The 26,562-nt window shown below is 37.9% G+C and overlaps 2 protein-coding genes across 3 annotated transcripts in view; one reads left to right on the plus strand and one right to left on the minus strand.

Moving 5' to 3' along the window:
- On the minus strand, nucleotides 1-12,454 carry atp6v0e2 (ATPase H+ transporting V0 subunit e2). The gene is made up of 4 exons (XM_084714745.1): nucleotides 12,252-12,454; nucleotides 10,330-10,377; nucleotides 4,572-4,670; nucleotides 1-317 (listed from the first exon to the last, which is right to left on the minus strand). Exons 1-3 carry the CDS (start codon nucleotides 12,353-12,355, stop codon nucleotides 4,577-4,579), a joined length of 246 nt encoding a protein of 81 aa, XP_084570871.1. The 5' UTR covers nucleotides 12,356-12,454; the 3' UTR covers nucleotides 1-317; nucleotides 4,572-4,576.
- A 2,683-nt stretch (nucleotides 12,455-15,137) lies between these two features.
- LOC146329475 (uncharacterized) overlaps nucleotides 15,138-26,562 on the plus strand; it is a 34,226-nt gene continuing 22,801 nt past the window's right edge. For both annotated transcript variants that reach the window (XM_084714747.1, XM_084714748.1), the window contains exon 1: nucleotides 15,138-15,387. In XM_084714747.1, the coding sequence (XP_084570873.1) occupies nucleotides 15,342-15,387 (46 nt within the window). In that variant the 5' untranslated portion in view covers nucleotides 15,138-15,341. The remainder of the gene's footprint in view (nucleotides 15,388-26,562) is intronic.

Here is a 26,562-nt window from a genome sequence, read left to right on the forward strand (position 1 = left end):
ACACTCAATGCTCTCCTCATTTTTAACCTTACGATTAACTAAGTCACAACTTCAAACTGCGTGTGTTGTACTGGGGTCACAGAGATGAATTTAAGTGATTTCTCCTTGTTTTAATACCCACAAAGTGTGAATCTTAAATTCCAGGTACTGTACATAATTGTAAATATTTCCAAAGAAAACTGACGCTGACTTTTCAGTTGTTGTCTCATTAATTCTGCAGACTGTGTGTGTGTGCGTGGGAATGTTTAGTAGTCAGGAGTTACGTTGAAATTAAGTCCAGCCAACCACGGAACAGGAATGATGAGAGGCATCGCGTCCTGGAACACAGAGGAAAACAGATTTCAGCACGAGCAGAATTATTTTAAAGGTGTTAAATACAACTTTCAGCCTCAGAAGATGTCAGCAAACAACTATTAGCAATATTAAGATGTAGTGTTGTTCTTCAGTTGTCTCTGTTTAGTCGGGCCAACATGTGCATGGGCTTGTTTATGCAAATCCCTGCATTTGTTTTCAACATGGCGCCCTGGTGAGTAACTTCATTATATTACCAGGGGTCCGACTTATGATTATTTTCATAGTTGATTAATTGGTTTACTATTTTCCTCGATGAATCAATTGATGGCTGTTTGTTTTATTCAGTGTACTTTCATAGAGGAAAAGGAAACCAAAAAATACGCCGTACAGACCGTACAAACAAATTATGTTTTATAATGTGACAACACTTTGTTTAAGATCTGGGTGGGTTTAAAAACAGAAAACACCTGGTTATAGTTGGGGTTAAAAGTGTCGCTCTCGTAAGATCTTTCTGCGGATCTGGGGGTCCCTTCTAAACGCGAGAGCCAGAATGGCGGTCACCCGGTTACAATCTTTCTTGTTTTACAACTAAACAGTCACAAAAATAACGCACAATAACAAAAAAGAGCTATCTATCAAGGCAGTGGTCGACCAGTGACTTCCACACTCTGCAAGGTAAAATTTTTGTCAAAGTCTGGTGGCTTTGAAGAGAGCATAGTGGTGAAAATATTCTAAATATCAAGTACACTTAAACTGATATTGATTTTTTTAGGTGGCTAAAATGTTCTTTGTTGCTGATCCCGTCCACAGCAGTACATTGCTTGCTTCCATGTTGGTACCAATCAGGGAGATGTCAATCAAAACATGATCTGCCACGCCTACATGGTTTGACAAAGGGTCCAAACACCCAAATGAGAAAGGCAAGGGGTTTTCTTATAGTTCTAAAATATTTATTTTTACTCAGATTTTAGCGGATGCTTAATAAGACACTGATATTATATATGCATTTTTACTATTTCAATGCCACATTTCCAGAGGTTTTAAATTTCCTCTGCTATGAACATTCTTACAATCAATACTATTGACTGTGAGGGTCAAAGCGGGATGGAAAAGTAGCTCAGTAATTTAAAGAACTGCGTGGTCCAAAAGCATGAGTGGCTCGGAGCCAACGTGCCTTTGAAATATCATCAAAGTGCCATTTTTTGCATTTCACCCAGCTCGTTTTTCTTCATGCAGTTGATAAATATTCACGGCTGAATGCCACTTCTGTCACTGTAGGCAGTTTAGTGGCAGGGGATTTTTTTCTTCCATTGCGTTCTGAGAGAGGAAGATGAAGTGGCTTTTAATTTGTAAACATGCAAGTACAGTACGCAGCCCGGAGGATCAGAAACTGTTGGCACAAACAGGCCGACAGAAGAGAAAAATATACAAAAGTATAATGTTCTCCTTTTTCTTTGAAGTCTCGCCATGTTTCTGCTCACTATTTAGGCTCCACCGACTTAAAAGACCAATCAGATATTTCTGTCATATACATTTAGCCATACACATGATGAAATATGTCAAAAAGTCTCCACATGGGTGCCTACTTATAGTTAAAGGTGGGAGTGCAAGATTAAAGCCAGGCAAGAGGAGGAATGGCCAGAAATTTTTTTCTGCAGTGGTGACAGAATGTTTGAGTTTGAGCTCCTTGCATCCTCCACCAAACTTACACCAAACTACAAAGCACATAACTCTAGAACTACAAGATAAAAGGCGCCATACATCAACAGTCCTCTTGTCAATTCGGCATCAAAATAATCCACGTCCAAGATTACATTTTAAAGTTTGTCACCTCAACTTGTTGGTTACCTGCCCTGATTTAATGGGAGAAGACAGTGGGATTGAGATGCAAACTGTTTCAAATATTAGGATTTTTCACTAAAACAGGCGCAGGTTGGTGGATCAGACACACACTGAATTAAATACCGACTCACAACACTATTAATTCACCATTTACTGAGTGTGTGACGATATTTGAGGAGGGTTTTTTTTTAGCTGTTACCAAAGTAACTACCCGAATTGCTGATTCCTGTATAGTGCTGGAGAGAGCTCACTACGATAACATTACACATGCTTGATTTGATCACGATTATGAACTATTTTTGATCCAAAGTGGCTATATAAAATGTATCTAAAAATAGCAAAGTTATATGAACAAAAAGCAGGGATGCAAAAGCGAGTCTAATAGTGGGGGTGCAGCAGCTCCACTTGCTCCATTGCTCAGGCATAACTCAAGAGTTTCATTCATACTTGGTAGACATACGATAATCTTTCTTAATCCGTCCTAATTCAATGTAAATGCCTGGGTTTGATGAAATTACATTGCATTAAGTTTCCTAGTGCAGCTGATTTGTAGGCAAATTATGTTTCTCTTTGTTAAGTACAAGTAAATTTGTACAAAGTGGCAATTAGTTTACATTTCTGAGACTTGTAAGAGCCAAAGCAACATGGAGATAGAGCATAATATCCTATTGTATAAAATATTTGGAAATTCTCCACTTTTGATGTTGTTTACTTTTACCAATAATGTCATGGCCAGTAGATCTTAGTTGGAGTAAATCAATTAGTCTGTGCCAGTGACTCCTCTCGCTATGCAGTCCACACTTTGCATAATGCACACGCTCTCTCTCCTCAAACAAATGCACACAAACCAAAAGAAGTTTCTTGGTGTCGCTATTTTGCAGCACAAACTGCAGCCTGATCCAGACATTTATTCTGGTTATACAAAATAAACCAAACCTGGACACGAGAGGGAGAATTTAGGTTTGGGGTTTCTTGTAAAGCTGACTCTGTTTCAGCTTTTTCTACGCAAGCTGCTGTGTCTCTTTTGGCATCCCCTCTTGGTGAGTGTGCAGTTGAGATGAGACAGACGCAGCGATGAAGTGCAGGCCGTCGGTACAGTTTAGGCTGTTTGTCAGTGAACAAATGCTACGGCTCCTCAAGATCTGAGCCAAGTTCCCAGTGACTTGAATGCTGCTGAAGGGGGTTAGCTCAAGTAGCAACAGCTTCAACACAGGCTCACTTAAGGTGGACTGATCTTCAGGGTTGGGTTCCTAACTCTGTACTTTTAAGGGTACCGTTCAAATTGAGTTGGGACTACCGAGCGGTAATTCACGTTAAATCAATTGTGCCAAATTTTGGCTGTGACCTCATTCTTCACAGACAACAAAACTTTCAATGAGGCATCAAAAACTTCATCGAGTGATTCAAGATTTCGCTGGATGAGTTGTTGTTGGAGATATCTGGGCTCTTTTCACCGTCTTGATTAGCTTAGCATTTTACTAGTATTAGTAAACACTCAGCCACTGAAACTCTTCACTGACATGATATTTAATACGCTGCAACAGTGTATGAGATTTATTAGCATGCCTGAAACTGTAGTGTGAAACCACTGGGAAATATTACAGGTTGTAAGCACAGTGGTGGTAATGACAACAACAACAACAGAGCAGGAAGGATATCCTGTGTCATACATCTGTGACACAAACAACAGCGTTGCCGTGATGACAGACTGACAGGCAACAGGTTGCAGAGATGGGTTTGAGAGGAGGGAGGGAGGGATTTTATTTCATGTGGTGTGTAAAATGCTCTAAATAAATAATATGCAAAATAAATAACGTTGAAATGGAGAAGTCAGAATTTATTTTTTTGCAACTGAAATGAAATTTTTGTTATCACACAGAGAGCAAAGTACTGGGAAAAGGGTATAGAATCCCAGGTGCAGGTAGATATCTTTACCACATCGGTACCCAACCCTTCTGACCTTTAAGGTGGACCAGTCCACCTGTTCTCAAATTCTCAAGCCGCTTCTCCTCCTCAGAAGATGACCACAGCCCTTCACCCTGTTACCAGTTACCCCAGTTCAAAGACCGTTGAATCCTTTCACATCTTTGCATGTCATGTCTTTATTTTTTGCGTCAAATTAAGGGAAAGCAGTATTTATAAGCGTACCGATAAGTATTGGTATCGATAATATTGTAAATTATAGTATAGGTTTTACCAAGCCCTTCTAAAAACCATTCTCTCACATGACCTGCTGTAGGTTTCTGCTTGATGATATATAAGCTTCCTCGGTTGAGGGAGGGGAGGGAATCAGAGCTGTAACCTACATCAACAGTTTTTGCAAACAGTTGCATGGGAGTTTCCATTAAAAAAAAAACTGCCAGTCAAGCCAGCGACCCTTCTGTTTTGATTTAGATGACAGGTTGTACCTTTGAGTGTTCTCTTGACAAACTCACCTCGTTTACTCCCAGAAGTAGCGCAGATACCATATAGTTTCATTCTTCAGCTGGGGGCCGAACAGAGGGTTGGTTTGGGCCAGAATGGCTATCAACCAACTACATACAGAGAGGGAAAGACAGAAAGTAGAAAAGAGAGATCATCAATAAATGCACATCTATAATTTATCAGTTCAAAGAAAAGTTTTGCTTTTTCTTAAAGCCTGGGACTTGTTTCACAGACAGATCACATTACTGTAATCAGCACCATTACTGTCAAGACAGGAGGCAAAAGCTAACGGCAGGAAACAGCTTTCGCCCAGAAAAGTCTAGTTTTAACCAACTCTCAAAGCAATTATTGGGAGGTTGAGGTTGACCAATGAATGTGAACATTATTTTATCACTCTATTAATCCAACATGATCATCTACTTACTGCTTTGCAAAGATACTAATGAGTTTAACCTGCAGGCTGACATGATGCAGCTACATTTCCTTAATGAACAGGCTTTCAACTCTGTGGAATCTCACACAATGAGACAGACGGTGTAAATGAAGCGGCTTTGCAGTCTTAGGTAGCTGGTTTAGGTCATGGTCGCACCTGTGCAAAATCAATAAGGGTGAACATTCTCCTCCCGCTCACTTCCATTTTTATATGAATGAAGGGGAGAATAAAAGGTTTCCTTCCGGCCGGCAAAGCAATTTCGAATCGTTGCTTCACTTGGACTGGCGAAGTCGCAGCCTCAACTAATCACAAAGAAATGTCTGGTGTGTGGTTGACCCCACTTAGCTTCATCCTGCACTGCCCACATTCGGCACAACAAGATACAGATTTTGTCTTGGCATGTGTTCGTGCATGTGTGACTATGCCCTTACGGACTGTAGTTCTTCAGGCCCGCTGAGTTCAGTTGTGGCGCAGTTTGTGGTGAATACAATGCCACTGGAACATTTCCACTGGCTGCACTGAGTCAAACCATACTGTGCTGATTTGCATTTCCTTCACTACTTTTATTGTGCCGAGCTGTGCCGAGTCGTGCCCAAGAATGAGCTACTCTGGTACGTGGCCAAAGAGAGCCCAACCCGCCTCCAAGCAGGCTGCAGTGATGTCTTGCTGACTGCGGTGAACCCGTGAGCTGTCAGTTTAGTTCCTCTCCTGTGTCGCTGTTTTTATGTTCAGGTAGCTGCTGTATGTTCGCTAGGAGCCGTATGGAAGTTGTGTCAAATTACTGATGAAGAAAGACGAAATTTTTCTGATTTTGCTGCTTCATAATAAAAGTTTCTGAATAACACAATAACACAGAATTTTTATTGTGAAGACTTTAATGGGAATTCAGTGTTTATTCACCATTTTACAAATGCTCGATGTGAGCTACGCTGCTCAGTTTCAGTTATGAGACACACCTTCAAGTGAGTAGCCCTGTTGTGATGGAAATGCAAATCCCTGCAGCCTCTACTGGGCTGACGTGCCGAGTCACACTGAGTCAAGCTAAGTCTGCACATGTGTATGGAAAAGGTGGTAAATGATAACCTTTACACATTTGACTTAGCAAAAATTTAAAGATGACTGTTGCTTTTTTCTCTCTTTACTGGGCTTTTGTGTCATGTGATTTTTAAGCAGTTTGGTCCTGTTGTGGTCTTCAGCTGCATTTCCCCTGATATATATTTTGTGTTGCTGCAAACTGCAAGCAGTGTCGTGCATTAATGCGCTAAAAGAGCAGCATTCATTGAACATGCTCGTGGATTTGGTGAACTGGACAGATCAGTTTGCATGTAATAAAAGTGAACGTGAGCATCGTTTACTCAGAACAGAAGCATCAACACATAAAACTTTCTTTGCAGCTTTATTCATGCAACATGAGCCACACTGCAGACTGGAGTCTGTTACAGTGAGAATCAGGGAGCCAGATCTGTGGTATGCTTGAACTCTTCTCTTCATGTCCTTGCAGTTCACATGCATGGTGTGTTCAGTAACAACTGGGAATTAAGAATTTCCAAGTTCCACGTTGTAAATTTCAACAGTATGTTGGTGTTACATTTTGCTGTCTTCTGTAGTGTGAAACTTTCTCAAATTGTTGTAAGTTTATTTTCGTGGCCATGATAAAACATAGTGTCAGACCTGAAAATTTACATTTATGAATATAGAATTTTAATAATGTTAACTGTGTTTCTGTGCACCATCTTCAAGGAGACCAAATGGTTACGAAATACAAATTCAAACACAAATGGAACGTACAATACAAATACAAGACATGGATATTGTGCACCATTTAGTATGATGTCATTATATTATATTAATGCATCCCTCAGAGGATTCTATTTATTTATTTATTTATTTTAAATCACAATAAATGAACATGAGCGAGGTCATTTTAAACTGTGAGCTGAACTTTGAGGTAGCTCAACTAGCACAACACTGATTAGAAGCGCCTCCACCTGTTTCTGTAGTGCTGGAGGAAACAAAGCTTTGTGGAGCACTGAAACACTATGAAGCCATTGTGCTGATAATTGTTCACCATTTCAAAGCATCAAATGGCAACATCTGCTGGCCAGACCTTTGGTATTGCATTTGCATGGAGGGACTGAGTCTGAACCCATGATGAAACAGTTAAGTCAGAACGGTTTTACTGCTTTCATTAATGTTATTTTATACAAAACACCCCAAAACAGATCACTTTAAGTGTCTGCAGCTCTGTTTTTTAAATACAGACACAGAATGAAAGGAGCATCTTGTATTTAAAACCAGTGCAACACGTCTTTGATATGACGTAACAAGGTCTCATTTGGGACAGTCATGTGATATCCTACTGCGATACTCATCAATATATCTGAGTAGTTCTGCTTTGAAAGGTTGAAACTGTGTCGATCAGTCTGCGTGGAGTGTAACATCACTAGCTTTTTTCATTACTTAGGCATGTTTATTGTAGCTAATTTTACTAGTTTGATTTAATCTTGTGGGTGTCACAATTCTCCAAATCCATGATTCCATTTGACTTTCAATTTTAAGGTCATGATTTGATTCGATTTTTCATTTTAAAACAATTTTTGATGGTTAACAGGTGATCAATATTATCCATATCTCAACTAACGAGTTCTCCAACTGGAAGTAATCCTTAAAATTTCAAATATCCTGCACAGTAAATGAGTCTATTTAACTACATCATGTATTTCTTCCTTATCTCTCTGCTTCTTTCAGCTCATCCAGGTATATGATTATTAAACTAAAGATAAAACAGAGCTGACTTTTTAAATTTGTTGGTGAGGGAACAGTCAGTCCCTGAAGGAGCTGCAGCTCCCTCTAGTGGTGGAAATGATAATCCTGTGTGCACATCCTGCTTCTTCACTCCGTACCATCTCTTTTGCAGTCATGCTTGCAAAAAAAATGTCCCTAATGGTTAACTGTTTTTCCCCAGCAAAACTCTAAATGCTTTTTTTATTTGCTGCTGCTACATGAATCTATTATTTATCTTGAATGTACTATCTAGATCTGTCACTTTTTCTTGCTGGTAGTTTCAGCAGGAGCAGCAGAGCTGCTGGTTTTTAATTCTGATGCTCAGATTTTTGGCTTGGCTGATAGCCTGGCCTTGAGCTTGTAAGGCTGCTACAGTCTCAGTAAGTCTAATATCATGTTTCAGTGTATTTATAATCTCTGTCTCTTGTTCACTTGGTATTTAGCCAGACCCTTATGCACACCCTGTATGAATTCCTGCAGATCATCTGTGATGTTAAGTACCAGAGTAACTTGCATCTTGTCCTCCTCTTTCAGCAGCATGTACTTTAAAAAGACTTTGAAAAGACTCAAGACTGACACCCCCTCACATCACAAGTCATTTGGCCTCATGCCTCACTACCCATACAAATAGATTTATTCTTAAGGGGTCTGTATGAGTGATTTAGGAGAACTTGCTGCCTTCACCAGTTTTCTCATATATTGAATTTTCTACTTGGTACAAACTCAATCGAGGAGTGGTCCAGATCTGTTGTAGGAGGAGTCATGTGCAGTTAGTCTGCTGTTGTCCAAGATGACTGTATATTTCATCACTTTGAAAATCTTAAATTACACAACATCTACAATGATTAATTGACTATTAAATTATTCACTGTTTTGATAACTGATTAACCAGTTTGAGAGAAAAAAAGGTTTAAAAATCTCTCTCATTCCTGCATCTTAAATGTGAATATTTTCTGGTTTCTCTGTCGCTCTGTGACAGTAAACTGAATATCTTTGAGTTGTGGGCAAATCAAGACCTGACAAACAACTATTAATCAACATCTCGAGAAAATAATCCACCATTGAACTGACTATGCAATCATTAGTTGCAGCCCTAAATTAAACTTCATAATTATGTCGACATCATCCTGTTTGAGTTTGCACTTTACTTTGCTTTGCTTGCTCATTAAGTTCGTCTGGCAGTTACCTACTGTCAGGCCGTATCTTCACATGCAGGTTTATGCAAGTCGCTGTTCATCATTTACAGCTACTTTGGCATGTATATTTTCGTCCGTCTTTGTGAATGAGACTTCCCCTTGAGCCCCTTGTCCTGTTAAGACTCTTCTTTTAACTGTTCAATACCATTTTCATCAATGAACACTTCCTGAAACATGGGGCAGCGTTATATGATATTATTGGGGCATTAATCATGTTAATTTTCAAGTCTGATGGATGTGCACTCAAATACACGCAGGCAGATCATTTGTACAGTTATCTGAAGTTGCAAGCATTAACTTTATATGTAATATAATATGAACCCACTGTACAAAAAGTTGTGGGAGAAAGAAATTTAAGATAAGAATACAAAAATGTTCTTGCACGAGGCCAGATGTGTCATAAGTCACAGAGTTTTTAGTCAGAGACTAATGTCACTTTTTTACAAGACTACAACTAGATTCCTTTTCAAATTATTTCCCATCATGTTCCTGGTGGAAATTTACAAAAAAAGATAAATCAGAATGAAGCAGAAACAGAAGCAGATTATATTACAACATACAAGAACGTCCAAATCCAGAGATCCGCAGAGAAAAAGTGAGAGAAGCTCACTCACACTTAAAAGCTTAAAAGTAACTGAAAAGTTCCCATCCAGAGCAAGTTTCAGAGCGAGCGCATCACCGTAACTATAGAAAGTCACTAAAAATGAGCTGCCTCACTTGCAGCCAGGTGTGTCAGACGGGACACATCTGGCTGCAAGTGAGGCAGCTCATTTTTTTGCATGATGCATGAGAGTTTGATGCTGCAGAGAACGCAACTATTGGTTGTTGACGATGTTTATGTCATTGAACATCACTATTTGCACAAGCCAAGACTAAAAACTTAGGATAATATTAAACATGTCTGATTTCACTGGATCATCAAGGTGAGAATAAGACTGAGTTTTATGATCACTTCACACCAAACGATTTTATTCCGACATCAGAAATTTGTCAGAGACAAGGCTGGTATAAGGCTGGTATAAGTTGTTCAAAGCTTATTTCACAGCCTTCCTATAGCTTTTTGACACGCTTTGATCTACCCACCTCATTTATATCATAAGCCTTAAAACTGTCAGTCTTCAAGGGAGGGACACTATGAGAAATCAAACGAGTTTTTAACTCCTTAATGCTTACCAGAACACACTCACCAGAATGCATTTTATTTGAAAGAACACTGGACTGATTTTAATGTAAAGCTACACTCACTGGTCACTGACAAAAGTCAGAGGAAGCATTTTAAAGCTGCAGCAGATCAGTACAGCAGAGTCACGTCAACATGCAATATGACAGAAGAAGAAGAAGACGGTTTGTACTTACAACAAGTAACAGCAGACCGCTGTGAGAATGAGACTGGTGACAATCACACTGTCAAAGAACAAAAGAGAGGGAGTTACAACTTTGCATGCAGGTCTGCCCACACACTAATATACTGTACATAGTCATTAACCACATCCCCATGCAACAATGACATTTTCATGTTGACTGAAATTTCTGTCTGGTTATTCTATCTAAACAGTTTCTTGAATGATCACATAATGCACTACGTCGGTAAGTACATTTACTCTAGTGCTGTACTTAAGTAAATTCGAGGTACTTGTACTTTACTAAACTTACTCAATTCCATGCACAATTATACTTCCACTCCTCTATGTATCAGAGGCAGATATTGCACTCTTTACTCAACTATATTTGTCTGACAGCTTAAGTTACTAGTTACTTTTCAGATTTGAATTTTTCATATCCTTCCTGTCCAGTGAAAACCACGTATCTCCAAATCTGGTGATGTTACATTTAATTTTTTTGTTCAGATAAACTCATGGTTTGAGAAAATTCTCCTCCCTCCTAGACTTTATAGAGACACATTGGTCTCACAGGACAGTGACACTACAAACATATGATGATCTTATATAATATATAATATAATATAATACAATATAACATAATATAGTATTGTGATGTATTGCTGTAGATCGGTCATTCCCAAAGACTGGGTCGCAGCCCACAGGTGGGTCACAGGAGGTAATATCTGGGTCATGAAATAAAAAAAAGGCTATGGAAGAAATTCTGCAAATATAAGATTTATATCTGCAGTATGATTTGTACAATGCATAAAAAATCTACTGTTTTACTGATGAGATAAGGCCTATTAGGTCGCAATGTTTCTTAAATAGTGGATCCCCCCCAAAAAAACGTTTAGAAGACACTGCTGTAGATTAAACTACACTTTAGTATCACCATATTATATTTTGTGATACTGTATTGATTTTCAAAAACACTATTGTGGTATTGATACATGCAAACATTCACAGCACTGGTTCATTTTATGTAGCGTTTAAACCTCCAACTGCTACACATCAATGTTGTTATCTGGCTTCACTCATTTGATCGCAAAAAAACGTAACTCTTTTAACTTAGATTTTATGCATATGGTGGTATTTTCTTTATACTATGGCATTTTCGTAAAATTTGATAGAAAAAATAGCAATATATCACCCTGCTCCAAGTATCGCAATATATCATAACACCTGATTCGTAATATACAATGTATGAGCAGATTCTTGCCAATCACACAGCACAACTTAGTTTTGGATGCAGGACTTTAACTTGTAGTCGAGTATTTTAACATTGTCGTACCTTTATTGAAATAAATGATCTAAACACTTTTTCCACCATTGCTGTCTTGTAAGCACTAATGGTCTGGAAACCATATGGTGCAGGACACTTAAATAAATAAATAAATAAACATACCTTACATACATACCTTTCAAATAAAATATTACAATGAGCTAAAAAATATAGAATATTATGTAGCTTGAGTGCAAAGCCACTGTGAACCACTGTGATGTCCTCAGCATCAGTTCTCTTCATGTACAAGACACAATTCAGACTTTCTTTAACATTACAACGTAAAAATAACAAACCTATCTTTAATTAATTAACCCAAGTTATATTTTCAGCCGTTTCTATGACTGATCGACCCTTTAACCTTACTGCCGTGTTGCACGGAGGGATGGAGGGATGGATGGATGTTGGGATGACGCGCAGGGCCTCCATCACATGAGCAGCAGCACGCGCGTGTATTTACTGAGATACTATGGAGCTGAATGCAGAATAAACATTGACTTTTGATATTTGAGTAATATCCGAATTACGAATTGAATTATATGAGTGTATAAATCAAACGAAATGCTAAAAAACACCGTTAATTGCAGCCAATTAACGGCAGCTAGACAACCTACCCCCGGTTGGGTCCTTTGGGCACTAAAAACGGAGCCACGACCCCCACCAGCCCCCATAGCGTGGTGAAGCAGATCATCGGCAGGGCGAGAGAGTGAGACACCATGGCTTCAGTCCGCAGAAAAAACAAAGACACTGAAGAATTCACCTCGGTTTGTCCTCTTAGAAATAAAGCGCATCAATGGCTGCTGAGCCAGCCCGTCGCTTCCGCAATATCACCGCCCAGTTAAGCCAACGCGACACACGATTGGTCCAGACCCGGGCGACGGTGGTTTCTGATTGGTTTAGCCGTCTGTCTATCAGTATTACAGCGAGAGGGATTGGATGGGATGTTTGTGCCAGCAGACTGCGGGCAAGTGTCATAATTTTCATCTTTATCCCAAGAATTTGTCTATAATACACGAAAATCAAAAGCATTTAAAGCACCATCTTGCAGTTTTTAACATCAACAAAAATATTTCTTTTTAAATAATCCTCCATAATTATTACTGATTATTTTTTTCCTGTTTAATTTTCAGCAGTCACTGTTTCTGTTTCTGTTAATGTTTCGTTCATGTTCAGGTATCAACAAACATATAATTCAAACAATACATAAACTAAATCATCAATCATGAAAAAATAAACAGTTCAAATACATATGCACATATAAGAGAGACTAATAATAATAATAGCAATAACAACAACAACAACAACAACAACAACAACAACAACAATAACAATAACAACAATAACAACAACAACAACAACAACAACAACAACAACAATAATAATAATAATCTATTTTTAAAATATAATTTAATTAAGTTTATTCACAAAACAGCTGCAAAAGTTGCAAGTACATAAGACATATTGAAGACATGTAAAATGTGACACCCTGAAAAACTATCCGGAGCTTGAAAAACAGGGCACTAAACAATAATAGTGAAAAAAAAACAAAAACAAAAACTATATATATATGTATATATATATGTTACCTGGGTGAAATTATGTAGATGTAGATTATGCAGTCCTGTTTTCAGCACCATCTAAAACATGAAAGTACAACCATTTTTTCATCACAATATGACACAAAACAAACTGTTCTTGTATGTATGTTACCTTTAACGCCACTCAAAGGCGGCCTCCGTGTTAAATCTCCTCATGGACAGTGCAGTATTACCACCCAGTGGACAAAGGTAAAGTCTACAGTCTTCATGCAGTTTTGTGCAATTCATGATGGTCTTATCTATACCACAAATTTTCATGTCATCCAGTCCAGAGACCACTGCACAGTTATAAGTAGGTCATCTTTCCAGGAAATACCACATGGCTTACAGCTTGTTGTTCTCAGGATATTTCTCATTCCTAGACTGGCTGATTTGTCCCGTATGTGAGAAATAGAGACAACGCTCTGAAGCAGTTGTGTTGAGTTTATAAGCATTTTGGATTTCTTTGAAAAATAAATAATTATACACAAGTATACATATAGTATATATACTGTAACCTATAACCTATTTACCTGTCTACTCCTTTCTTTGTTCCACTTTGTTGTCCCGGCTCAGCTGTTGTCTATTCTATTCCTGCTTGGCAAATAAAGCTGATTCTGATTCTGATTAGTGGTGGAAAGAGTACTGAAAATCTGTACTCAAGTACAAGTAATGTTATTTTGTTGAAATATGATTCAATTACAAATAAACATACTGGTGTTAGATATACACTTAAGTAAGTAAGTACAAAGTATTTGTCAGAGTATTAGTTACTTTTAACTGTGATGTCACAATCACCTCCTCAGATTAGGGTTGTAAAGCTTGTGCATTTTCCTTAATCAATAGTTTAAAACACTAACAATCAATTTATCATTAATAATTAATAAGATACAAAACATGTTTTATTTCTTTCTGTTTCTTTTTCTCAAGTTAAGGCAAAGTTTAAGTTTTCTTATTGAACAAATGGCCCCACCAGACAAAACGATATCAAATGAAGTGCAATGACTTACTGCCATGACTATTGATTAAATATTCATGAATACATTTCTAATTGATTAAATTCATTGATTAATGATCAATTATTGTTTTTGGCTTGTATGTCTGTTTTCATTAGCCAGTCTGTGATCGGATCACCTTACTGGCCACTATAATGCATATTGATTCAAACTGTACTCAGAAAAAATTCAAAAAAAGCTACTTAATTTCAGTAATTTGAGCATTTGTAATTAGTTACTTCCACCCCCAATTCTGATGTCGCTTGCCTCTCCTTTGACTAATTAATTTCAATGTACTGTAATTCAATAATTGTAACTGTACCATGTGGACACTTTCTCTGTTTTTCTTGAAATAAATAACAAGTTATGCTAAATTATGTAGTTTTATCCAGCATCTTCCAAAACAATTTCAATTACATATCAAAGTTTTAGTTTTTATTATAGCAAACTATGGTATCCATAGAAGTGTTACTACAATTGAAATTAAATAAAATGTCATTTAATTATATACAAATATACCAAACAAAGACTAAAGTATCATCTCAGTGCAGAAATGAACTGTGTCAAGTTTTAAAAATATATCCTATTTTATTCTAAACTTAATTATAATTTGTAGTGCATGTGAGTATAGCATAGAGGAAACACAACTCTCATTTCACTGTACAACCTTGTTTTGTATGATTATAATAAATTATAATAATAAAAGTGTAGTGGAGAAATTAATTAATGAAAGGCACAGTAGAACAGGATATGCTTTAATTAGAAAAGAAATATTTGATTGGGAATTATGTTTTGAACCGCTTTTACTCTCTAAATCCTAAATTATTCGATGTTTAAGTGTAGTTTTATTTTTGCTGCGACCGGAAGTGAACTTCAAATTCTGCCTGTCATCGTTTTATTGTGAAAAGTGAAAACCGGAAGGCGTGTTGGTAGTGACGGCGGTTGGTCGACGGTGTGTGGCTTGGACTGGACGGGCGGAGGAGAATCAAACGAGCGGAATTTCACGTGAATCTGGAGGCTCACCGGCGAGGTGTCATCGCTAAATGAAGACCGAAAACGTACCGTGTCGTTCGGTGTGACAGTTTACATTTAAAACAGAGCGTGGGACGATAATGCTGGACGGTAAAACCTGATGAAGTTCACCAGAGATATCTGCCGGCTGCTGGGCTTAGGAGGCGGTGAGTAAAAGTGCCAGTCAGCCGCGGACAACTTTTTGGTTTTTCCCTCAGATAAGATGGTGCCACAGGTTGTTATGTGGATGGAGTTTAGCTGAGATATACGTGATTTTTATCTCACAGCCGCCGTCAGGTCGTGATAGTACTGTTAACCCCACGTTGAAAGAATAAATTTCACATAAAAGCCTCTAAATAACCTTAGACAAATTAGTACTGAGATTGTATGCTGATAGTTTGTATTGTGGACACTGAAAGATAGTTAGCTGAATAGCTAACTTGTTTGTTTACAGGTAAATGGCTAACAAGACTTAATGCCAATGACATTTCTTTCAATAGGTTTTGAATATTACCTAATTAACTTGGCAAAATGTGAATTTTCATATTTGATACTGGAATTTTGGGGCTGATGCCAATATTAAAGAGTAGAAAAAAATGATCTGATATAGATATATTGCCCAATATGCTTTATACAGAATATACAGTATTATACATAATAGATCATGAACACACATTTTTTGCGATGATCCCTCAAAAGTGGTTAAGACTTGTGACAATGGTGTATGTTAATATGGAGCTTATCTGCTTACAGACAAATCAGTTATATGACTGAATCCCAATGACATTTTCTGCCTTTATTATAGTTTTTGAATCTAGCCTTAACTAAGTTGACAAAATGTGAATTTTTCATTTTTATTTTATTTTATTTTGTTTGCTTTTGGGTACGGCCTGACTGATACTGGACTTTTGGGGCCAATAACAGTATTAAAGAGCAAAAAAATTAAAATAAAATAAATCAATAATCAATATATCAGTTACGGTTCTGTAAATGGAATAGAGAATTTATAGGCATAAACACACGTTTTTTTTGCAACGATCCCTCAAAAGTTGTTAACAGTTGTGACAAAGACATATAAAATATTTTACACTTTAATAATAAACATTGTCCAAAATTATATTAGGGCACTGAAACTGTAAACTTGAACTGGTATTTTTACAATTATAAATAGCTATAAATAAAAAAAACTGAACAAATGATATGCTAAACCTGAATTGAGAAAAAGGATCAAATATACAGAAAAGCTGATATAGAAAACTATCAAATAAAAACAATCTGCATTTTTTAAATTAATATAGGTGCACAGAGGTCAGTAATAGTGGTTGATAATGTACTGGTCAGGCTCTACTTTTGGAGTAGTGGAACTAGCATTATATTTATAGGAAAAAGTTATGGTTGAATGTTAATTTTTATACACCCGTATTTTTGTGCTGTAGCAGATTGTGGGTGGCAGTGAATGCATGCTTTGTTCCTTTTTAATTGCAACATCCAGTATTTCACAATGAAAGGCTGACTCTTTCTGCCTCAGCTGTAGGAGTGTAATGTTACAAGCTGATGTCATCAGAGCTAGTATCAGCTTTAGCACCGAGCTCAGTGTTTTGGAGTAAAAGAGGTATTTTTGGAACTGTTAACAGTAAGTTTTGCATGACCCTAAAAAGCCGTAATCTAAGACAGACTGTGGATGAAGGGTGAACCACGCAGTATGAACTTGACCAATAGGGAACTTACGATTGCTGATGACTACACAAATTCATGAGGAAACAGACTTCGGCATAGTTGTGTTAATAACGTCCCCCATATGGACTCAAGGTACTTTTTGTGTCATCCTATTCCAGACAAATTTGTTTTGGAACTGTGTCGAAGTCTGCATTTCCTTTATTTTAACATGAACCCACCCTCCCTGTTAAAGAGTGTTCATGTCATGTCACCGTTGAACTCAAACTTAGATTTGTCTAAATGATCTGACTCATCTATCTTGGTGCTTTAAGATCATGAAAGTACCTGGAAAGGCAAACAAAACTGGGTGCCTCATACATATCGTATAAGTTAGTTGTTCCAGGTAATTAAACCCAATACAGTGCTATAGTGTGAATTGACAACTCCAACACAATCAACATCACGTTGAGTTGCCTGGTGACTTGAATGCTTGCGAGTCATAAAGGTGGTACTCTTTCCCAGCTGTCCCTCCCATCCCACGTGTCATGAACCTGTCATTAGCACTAGCCCCAAGCAGCCATCGTTTGCAATGCTTAAACTTAACCTCGTATTACTCTAATCCATCTTTTGCTTGGTGTTTGAATAATAGGAAAAAGTTGCCTAATGGGAAAATTCATCTGAAAACCCTCTCAAGTCAAACATCAACTTGGAAAGTTTGTGAAAACTGTGTCGTATGACTTGCTGGGTTGTTGTCACATATGCAGAAACTTGGCAGAATGAAGTAAATGTTTAGTCGATGGTAAGAAACTTTTTATGAATTAATTCAGTCGTTTTTTGTATTTTTTAATATGGTATTAAGTTAGAACTGTTAGTAACCGCCCCTGTAGAAAGCCTAGATTAGTTAAAGAAGTTATTCATTAGCACTAATCCTGATAACAAGTAAGGTAAAGCAATATTTTAGTGGTTTCAGGGAATGAAGTGGTGCAGCAAGATGTCTGGAACAAAATCAGTGTAATCTAAAGCTTCAAACTGTTTCAGCATACTTGGATTGCAACATGAGCTAAGCCAAATATCAACCAGATACTACAACAAATAAATCAACCCTACCCTAAGTTTCATAGCTTCACTGTTGTTTCCACATCACAAATTAAAAGATCAGTTTGTAGGATTTAGTGGCATCTAGTGGTGAAGAAGAAAACTCTTCAAACGTGAAAGGCTGTATCTAGAGCCAGTGTTGAGTTTGTATGTTCTGGGCTACTGTAGAAACTTTGACAGCTCAATATGGTGGACCTGTGGTCTATGTAGAAGAAAATGTCTCATTCTAAGGTACCAAAAACAATCTTATATTCAGGTGATTATACAGTAATGAAAACAGAATTTACATTATTGTCTTCCATTTCTGCCCTTAAAAGCTCATAAACTCAGTTGGAAGAATGACTTCCCATTCATGGTCTCCTTGGATGCTCCTATGTAGGAGCATCCAAGGAGACCATGAATGCAACATATCTCTAACTAGTCATCTCTGCAATAACAAACTATAACCTGCCATTAACCTACAGTGCAGGGTTTCCTAACCCTGGTTCTGGGGACCCACTGCCCTGCATGTTTCAGACGTTTCACCGTGCCAACACACCTGATTTAAATGAACAGGTCATTATCAGGCCTCTGCGGAGGCGTGTTTACGAACTGATGATTTGAATCAGGTGTGCTGGAGCAGGGAAACATCTAAAACATGCAGGGCCACGGTTAAACCCTTATGGGGACTTACACCTGGACATAAACAGACTTTGATACAAGACCTGTTAATAGTGAAGACCAAGACAGAACATATGTGTTCACTTTAATGGACTCTTTTAAGTTGAGCCTTTCAGGCATGATTTTTGTCGAATAAAATCAGAGGTGGAATTTTGAAGTAACAAATCAAAACTCAGAAATGCAAACAAAAAGTTGTGTTTTTTTGTGTTTTGATACTTAGAAAAATGATTTTGATCAGAGCCAGTTAACTTGTATTGGTGGTATGTTTAGGCTCAGGCTGGAGCATGCCATAAACCCAGCCAAAAATATTTGACTGCCAAATGAGTCATGTGCTTGCCCGACAAGAATGTAGAGAAACTGGTTTGACCAGTCTCTCATATGGTCAGCCCTGATTGAAAATAAGTCAGTCAATCAGTCATCAAACCAAACCCCAAAAGTTAATATTACATGCTCTGTACTTAAAAATACAGTATATACAAGACAGCTGTGAAACCGTGAGTGCCACAAAAATACCTGAGTGAGAATTACAAAAGACATTTCAGATCAGATCACTAAAATCATGAAAATATAAAACACATTCCTGAAAGAAAACACTGATTTTACAGTTGTTATCTCACATATACAAGGATGTCTTATATTAAATGAAAGAGGCCACTGCTTTAGGCCACTGTCTACTAAAAAAATTATCTGAGGGAACTCCTAGACTAACGCAAACCCACCCAGATTTCTATTTAAATTAGGGATGTGCATGAATACTCGACCACACGATTAAAGGTCACCACCCTTGCTAGTTGGTTAAACTATTCATCGATATATTTTATTCATGCACATTGTCAGTTAACTGTTGCCTCTAAGATGTTGTGCAGCTGCACGCCACTAGTCAGGGCTGCAGCCCCATCAGACAGCAGCCGCTCTCACCATACGCTATAAGCGTGTTTGCCCCGATGGCCTGGGTGTATTTATCAGTTAAGTTTGCCAGATGACAGCTTGTGAAACCAGCATTGGCAGTATTTTAATGTAGAAAATGGAAATAACATTGAATGTAGACAATGACGGAATAAAGTGATATAAGGTCACTTGACTGGAGTAACTTGTGACCACATTCAGCACAGACACGGACATTAACCTGCAAACAGAGCAGCAGCTGCTGCTGCTAGCACTGCTAACATTAGCCACACTGTGCATCAGGATGCTAGCAGGTCGGTTCCCTCAGACACTGTGATCCTCTTCAATCTGAAAAGGTGAGGCATTTAGTGAGCTGTTGTCATGTTTTGTAGGTTAATGTGTAATGTTCGTCTTTCATAGGGCACACACTTCAGCAGCATTTAAAATATTATTTGGTGATTGTAGACTGTGATAAACGGTTTCAAATGACTCTTAATGCACACAGTATTTTGTCGAATAGTGTTAAACGACTGTCTTTAATCGACAAGGAAATTAGTTGTCAGGAACATCCCTAATTCAAGTTACCTTGGCAAAACCTTGAAGCAAAACATCACTACTATTACTATACACGATTCTGCAGAATGTATTTGTTGACAGAAACTTTAAATAAGTAAAGCAAAAATCTTTGTTTCAAATAATGTGTGGATGTAGTAGTGTGTAGTCATGCAGTAAGTGGAGTAACGTACAGGAAGCCTGGGCTGCAGCAGCAATGATTGTTTAGTCTTTATAATGTAAAAACAATTGTTAAAAATTCTCATCACAATTTCCCAGAGCCCAAACTGATGTAAAGTAATGTCTTCAAATAGCTTCTTCTGTCCAACCAACAGTCGAAAACCCAATAACTCCTCATTTACTATGACAAACGTGGCAAATCCTCACATTTAAGAAGCTGGAGCCATCAAATGTTTGACATTTTTGCTCGAACATTGACTGAAATCATTATCTAAATAGTTGTCAATTTGCCCTTGAACAGATGACTTATTTAAAAATGGTGCTCCTCTAACAAAGTTACAAAAAGTCAACAGAAATCAGAAGAAATATTAGACTCAACTTTGCACATGGGTTTGGCAACTGGAGACATTTCAGTTTCTGGTTAGACAAACGCCTACATCCTAAACACAGTCTTCCCTTCCTGTTATTTATTCCAGTCCAGACATAAATTATTTTTTTTCCAAATGAGTCTGAGTTTCCTACTGTGCTTATCATACCTCTTGTCCTTGGACTGTTTCACTCTCGTACATCATCCTCCTCGCTTTGCTCTCATTTAACCTCCTCACACGTCTTCATATGCACTTCTGTTTCAGGAAAAATCAATTTACAAATATCCCACATTTCTCATGAATGCAGAATATAGTATCTTTAGTTTTTCATCAGGTATCAGTGATCACTGAGCATGGAAGTTAAATTCTTGACTTCTGAAATTGTAGTTTGACAAAATAATCCTGACTAAAGGTCTACTTTTTCTACAAGCATTTCACAGGGATTTCAACCACATCTTGTGTTCTTAATCATTGCTTCACATGAGTTTTAGAGTTTTAAAAACATTTTAGAGGTTTGAAAGACACGATGACTTCCTTTCGATCAGTGCTGCATTACAATCACTGATTTGACAAAATAATCTATCAACTGAAGTAAATGTTGTAAAGTAAATGTTAGCATATCCAGCTAACTAACATTAGCTTACTAGCTGCAGTAACTTTACCTCAACACAAACTTGTTAGACACCACTGCATCTGCATTTGTTCTGCGGGGGTTTGAGGAGGAGGATGTGGGCTGGTGCAGAAGTAAAGTGGGTTGATGACGATGCATCTCTCTGGCTCGCTGTCTCAGATCTAACTCGGATTAGTTTAGCTCTTATGTTGGCTTTCTTCAGCGATCAGGGTCTGGTTGGTCTGGCTGGGTGACCCTCTGCGCTAAACAAGTCCCTGCACTTCCATTTCCCATGTTAATGAGTTTCTTTCTGTCATCTATCATGTAGATATACCCACTGTATTTCACCATCCGACCAATGCTTGCTGAGATGTAAGCTAGCTTTAGCTTCAGCCTCTTAGCATTAATGTTATATCATGTACGCAGCTGTTAGCTAACTTTGCATATACACTTTCACAGGGTTCTTGTTTCAAACATGTTAGATGGAAACATTCAAATGTCAGCTGGAGATGTCCCAGCTGACTCAAGGAGTTAACAGTAGCTTACATCACCCAGCTACACTTACGAAATCTGCTTGTGAGTCATTATTTTAGTTGGCAAAATCCACTGACATCAGCTAGAAATGAGAAGCTGCTTTTGTTTACTTCTCCAAGGATTCAAAGACCTTGTGCTTCAACAATGAACATTATCAATGTACATTGTAAAAGTTTGGTAGGCTTAGTAACAGTGACTAAGGAGGGCGGGGCTTAGCGAAGCATCAGTTGTGCCTCATTTGATATTGTTTTGTCTGGCAGACCCATTTGTTGAATAAAGAATGAGGAATAAAATGAAAATTAGGGGAAAAATTAGGAAAAAAAACGTGTTTTGTATCTTGATGCTCAATCAATCAATTAATTGATAATCGGCTGAGAAAAATGCACAAAATTCACAACCTTTACTCGAAGTGCTTCTGCTTTACTTCTTTAATAAAGTAAAATAAAAGTAGCAGACATGACCTAAGCTTGAAGTATGTATGGACAATTTACAAAACAAAAACAAAGTGGAGTCACTCACAGACCGTTTATGAAATATGATAAAATAATTAACTATGTTATGTCACAGTATATATTGTCACAGTACAGTATGGTATTGAGACATCTTTTTATTGCGATTTTGCAATATTTGATACCCTGCATTGTTAAATCTATAGTTTTTGGTAAGTTTTCAAATTAAAACTCCCTGTGCACGCTACCAATCATAAAAAAACAGAAAAAAAGAAACAGTAGCCTGCAGGTAGAAGCACAAAAATCAAGGAAAAATCCCAAATCAACAAAAGCCAGTGATCATGAGAAAGCCTAAAAGAAAGCTAGTAAGTAGACCTTGAGTCTACTGATGCAGCTGTGGCTGACATAAAGCAGCACATCTGTCATACTTCAGGGTGTTGTTCAAAACTCTTGAGCTCATGTAAATTTGTATGAAATTTTGTAAAAGTTACCGGACCCTCACAGACCTGATCAGGTGACCTCATGTCATCTCACCACAGTGGAAGATTTTAGGTTGTTGGTCTTGTTTCAGCAGACAGTGAGTTTCTGTCGATGAGTCAGAGGGCGAGCACTTTAGATTGGACCCAGATACTTTTAAGTGCGGGTTTAATTTTGTATTTGTTTAAGTTTCCGTGTCTTTGGGTGTGCCTGTGTGTGTGTGTGTGTCATTAGCCTTGAGTTTCCTTTTCCTCTGAGTGATTTAGCTAATGAGAGAGAGGCAACCACACCCCTTTAAATGTAATGCTATTGTTACAGTTTTTTAAAATGAAAATCAAACTAAATTTTCATGTGCAAGGCATTCTGTATTCTCGTTTTTACTATTTCACTTTACCTATTGTATCTGTTGTTTTTCATTCACATATTACTTTTTTTACCTTTTTGATTTTTCACTTTGAGCAGTGCTTTGCTCTCTTTCCATTTCTTTGATTTTCATCTGTTTCCCTTGATCACACTCACAGTTACTCATGTTCACATCTGGTCGCTTCCCAGTACAACCACAGGCCGATCTGTTTACCTCTGAGCAGCTGCCACTGACACAGTTGGGGGTTGCTCAAGGGCAGCTCAGTGGTGGCAATGATGGGGGCGGTGAGCTTATTTTGAAAATGTTTTATTTTCAGGTTTTGTGTGGGCGTACAAAGACTCAGTCAGTAATTAATGACTGTATAAATTACAAGTATATTTACTCTAGGAGTGGGCGATATGATCAAAATCTTTTAGCACTTCCGTGCAAAACCAAAACACCTGCCTCACATGAGACAATGTTGAGTTCTCAAGCCACTCACAAGTCATGTGAGAATAAGGAATCCTGCTGCCCAAATCATGTTAACTTCAGAGGCAGCTGGAGATCATGCAAGAGTTAGGAGATCACAAGATCAGGCGAGAATCCAACCACATTGACATTCTTACATACCATCATATTGCATAGTGTCGAGATGAATTGTTAAAATGTGCTGAAAATGTTCAAATGAAAATGTTCAAAAAGAACTGATACACACATTGAAATCATTTCACCGAGTTTAATAGTCAATTGAAAATCTCTGCGATTTGAAATAGCGTCATGTCCTTTGCGTTTTTATTGATGCAAAACAAACCCATACTGCGTCTGAGAGAGTGGTGCTGACTTTGGTTGATGCTGCATAGTATTTATTATTTATTATACGTTTTTCAAAGTCCAGTAATCAAACAAGGTTACAATATTAATTAAAATTTGTAATGGTACTACTAATCGTCATGAAACCCTGTGATAAACGATGAAGCCCTGTTATACTGTGTGTAATTTGAAGAGTTTGATTTTGGGATGGGTAACTCAAAATCCTCTATTACTTTATTTGCTAGCCAAAACAAACAAAAAACAAAAACTAGACAGAAATGTCTTTTTATGGCTAATCCAGCAAATTAATGACAAACTAAAATACTTCATCATATTAAAAATTCAGTGTTACCTCAGTGCAGTAAGCATTGCTCATAATGGCATAATATCATAGAATAACTATTACTGTATTACCAATGATATGCAATATATTTTTTGACTTTGATAGTTTGACTTTTAAGATAATTATTTTTTTTTGTGTTTCAGCTTTTGACATGTCAATGATGTAAATTCAGTATCAGTAAACATTTGTACAGGTTCTCTGTGGGTCATTAAAATATATTTAAGTGCCTCAAAATCAGAAGAAAAATAAAGCCTTTAAAGCCTAAAATATGCATATCTTAAATATTTTCTTTATAAATTCTTTGTAGATTTCTGAAGTGCTTTTATTTACCGTTGCTGCTGCTTTCAAAGTGAAGTCAGCATTTCTTTCATTGTTTCTCACATTAAACCCCTTACAGCACCCAGCAGCGGTGCGATGCCTTCGCTTTCCTCTCAGTCTCAGATTGTGAAACAGTTTGTTCTTGACACCTGCAGCAGCCTCATCGCCACAGAGATAAAACATCTCAGCCTCAATGTCAGATTACATACTTTCCTCTCTCCCCTGCCTCATCTTTTTTATTGATTCACTGATAAATTGGAAGCATTGGTTAACGCTGGTATTAAATTAACCCCCTGGTTGCCGCCACATCGTACAGTTTCACCCCAACCAAGCACATTCTGTAACACCAACCTTGCTGATAACAAAGATAACAAAAAGAGAGAGCAGCGCTCTCCTGCCTGGTATGACAAGACTGATAAGGCCAGCAAGGTCACCAAAATCTTGCCTCATGTCTCCCTCCACCTCCACCACCTTAGGAAGCAAACTAAATTCTGAGATTAAGGAACTGGATGTGATGTTCATGGATCCCACTACTGCCAAGTTCAGGAGTGGAGACGGAAAGACAGAAGAGCCCCAGAGCAGCAGCCAGAAACACACAAATTATAGAAAAAAAAATGAGCAAAAAGTAGTTGTAAAAGCAAGACTTGCTGGGGGATCCTTGTAGTGAAAGATCTCTAGTGAAAGTCATCAGGATGACTTTAAGATTCCAGATTACAAGACAGAAAGTCATGTTGTGTGACTAAGGCATTAGCTGCACTGTTGCATCTCAAATCACTGCCATTAACACCAAGCAAATCTGCCTGTCATCAGTGCAGACAGAAGAGATGATGCCTTGGACAGATGGGTAGTTACCCTACATCTGCAAACCCCAGTATCCCCTTTCTTTCTCCCACTGGGCATAGACCTACTGCATTGCACTGTGGCTAGGCTTCAGGGGTATCTGTTTTTCATAACTTCATACCTTCCTGACATTTTATAGCAGTATTTTTGTAAAACGGCGGTAGTCTCAAAGTTGGGAAACAACACACATACATTGAGGAGCTTTACTTTTGTCTTGAGAAGCTGCAGCATGTATTCACTGACAAAATCAAACCTAAACTGTACATTTACTGCCAGACTGACAACTGCATGGCCCAGCTTTTCCATTGTCACTCTCTGCCACCACAGCTTGCGAAAGTTACACACACACTACAATACAGTACTCTGACCAGAACCAAAACCTGTAAAACTCACCAAAACATCTTTGTTACTCTGTTCACTCTTTCAACAGTCACCAACTAAGGTTTGGTGAAATTAAATCCTCAATTCACCATGTGAAAAGAAAAATGCACCTCTGCAGGCTGTTTACCTCTCACTCCTCACTCTGCTTAGTGCACTCATGGACCAGCTGAGTGGGAAACAACGATGGATTCAGCCAGTTGTTGATTGGCAATTTATTTGTCTAATTACTTACTTCGATCATGGTGACTAAATTCAAAATTTTTTATTAGTTAGTCCTGTAACTTTATCCCCCAGATGCCCTGTTTGTCAGCTCAGCTGCACTGCCAGTAGGGAGACTGACCCCTGGTGGAGTTAGCGTCGCACTACAATACATCTGTTTAATAGACAGACAAGCCTCTGTATTGAAAATCAAACTGTCGGGATTTTTTAATACCCTGGTATACTATACAGTGTTTCCTTTAGGATTTTTTTCAGCAGCGGGGGCAGGCGTTCCGTTTCTCTTCTTAGAGAAATATTTCAATAAACTCATCTGAAAAATGCAGTCAGTTGTTACATAATGGTGTGTAGATATTAAAGTTAGCCTAATACTATCAATTAGTTTACTCACGTTAGCGACACTGAGTTGGCACCGGGCCAAATTAACCTTAACTACCAATAAGTTACGTAACGTTAGCTGGTCATCAACATATTGTGAACGTCTATTTAACTTGTAAAATCTATGTCGAGTTATCTCAAGCTAATAACTTACGTCTACCTCTTCTCCGGCCGGTAATTCGCTGCTTTATTGTTTATTTGTAATTCGGGAATTCGCTCCTCTGACTCTGCCCTGTCACCTAGGTGC

Source organism: Lutjanus erythropterus, chromosome 3 (genome assembly GCF_056507025.1).
Source record: "Lutjanus erythropterus isolate fLutEry1 chromosome 3, fLutEry1.hap2, whole genome shotgun sequence".
Classification (NCBI taxonomy): Eukaryota; Metazoa; Chordata; class Actinopteri; order Lutjaniformes; family Lutjanidae; genus Lutjanus; species Lutjanus erythropterus.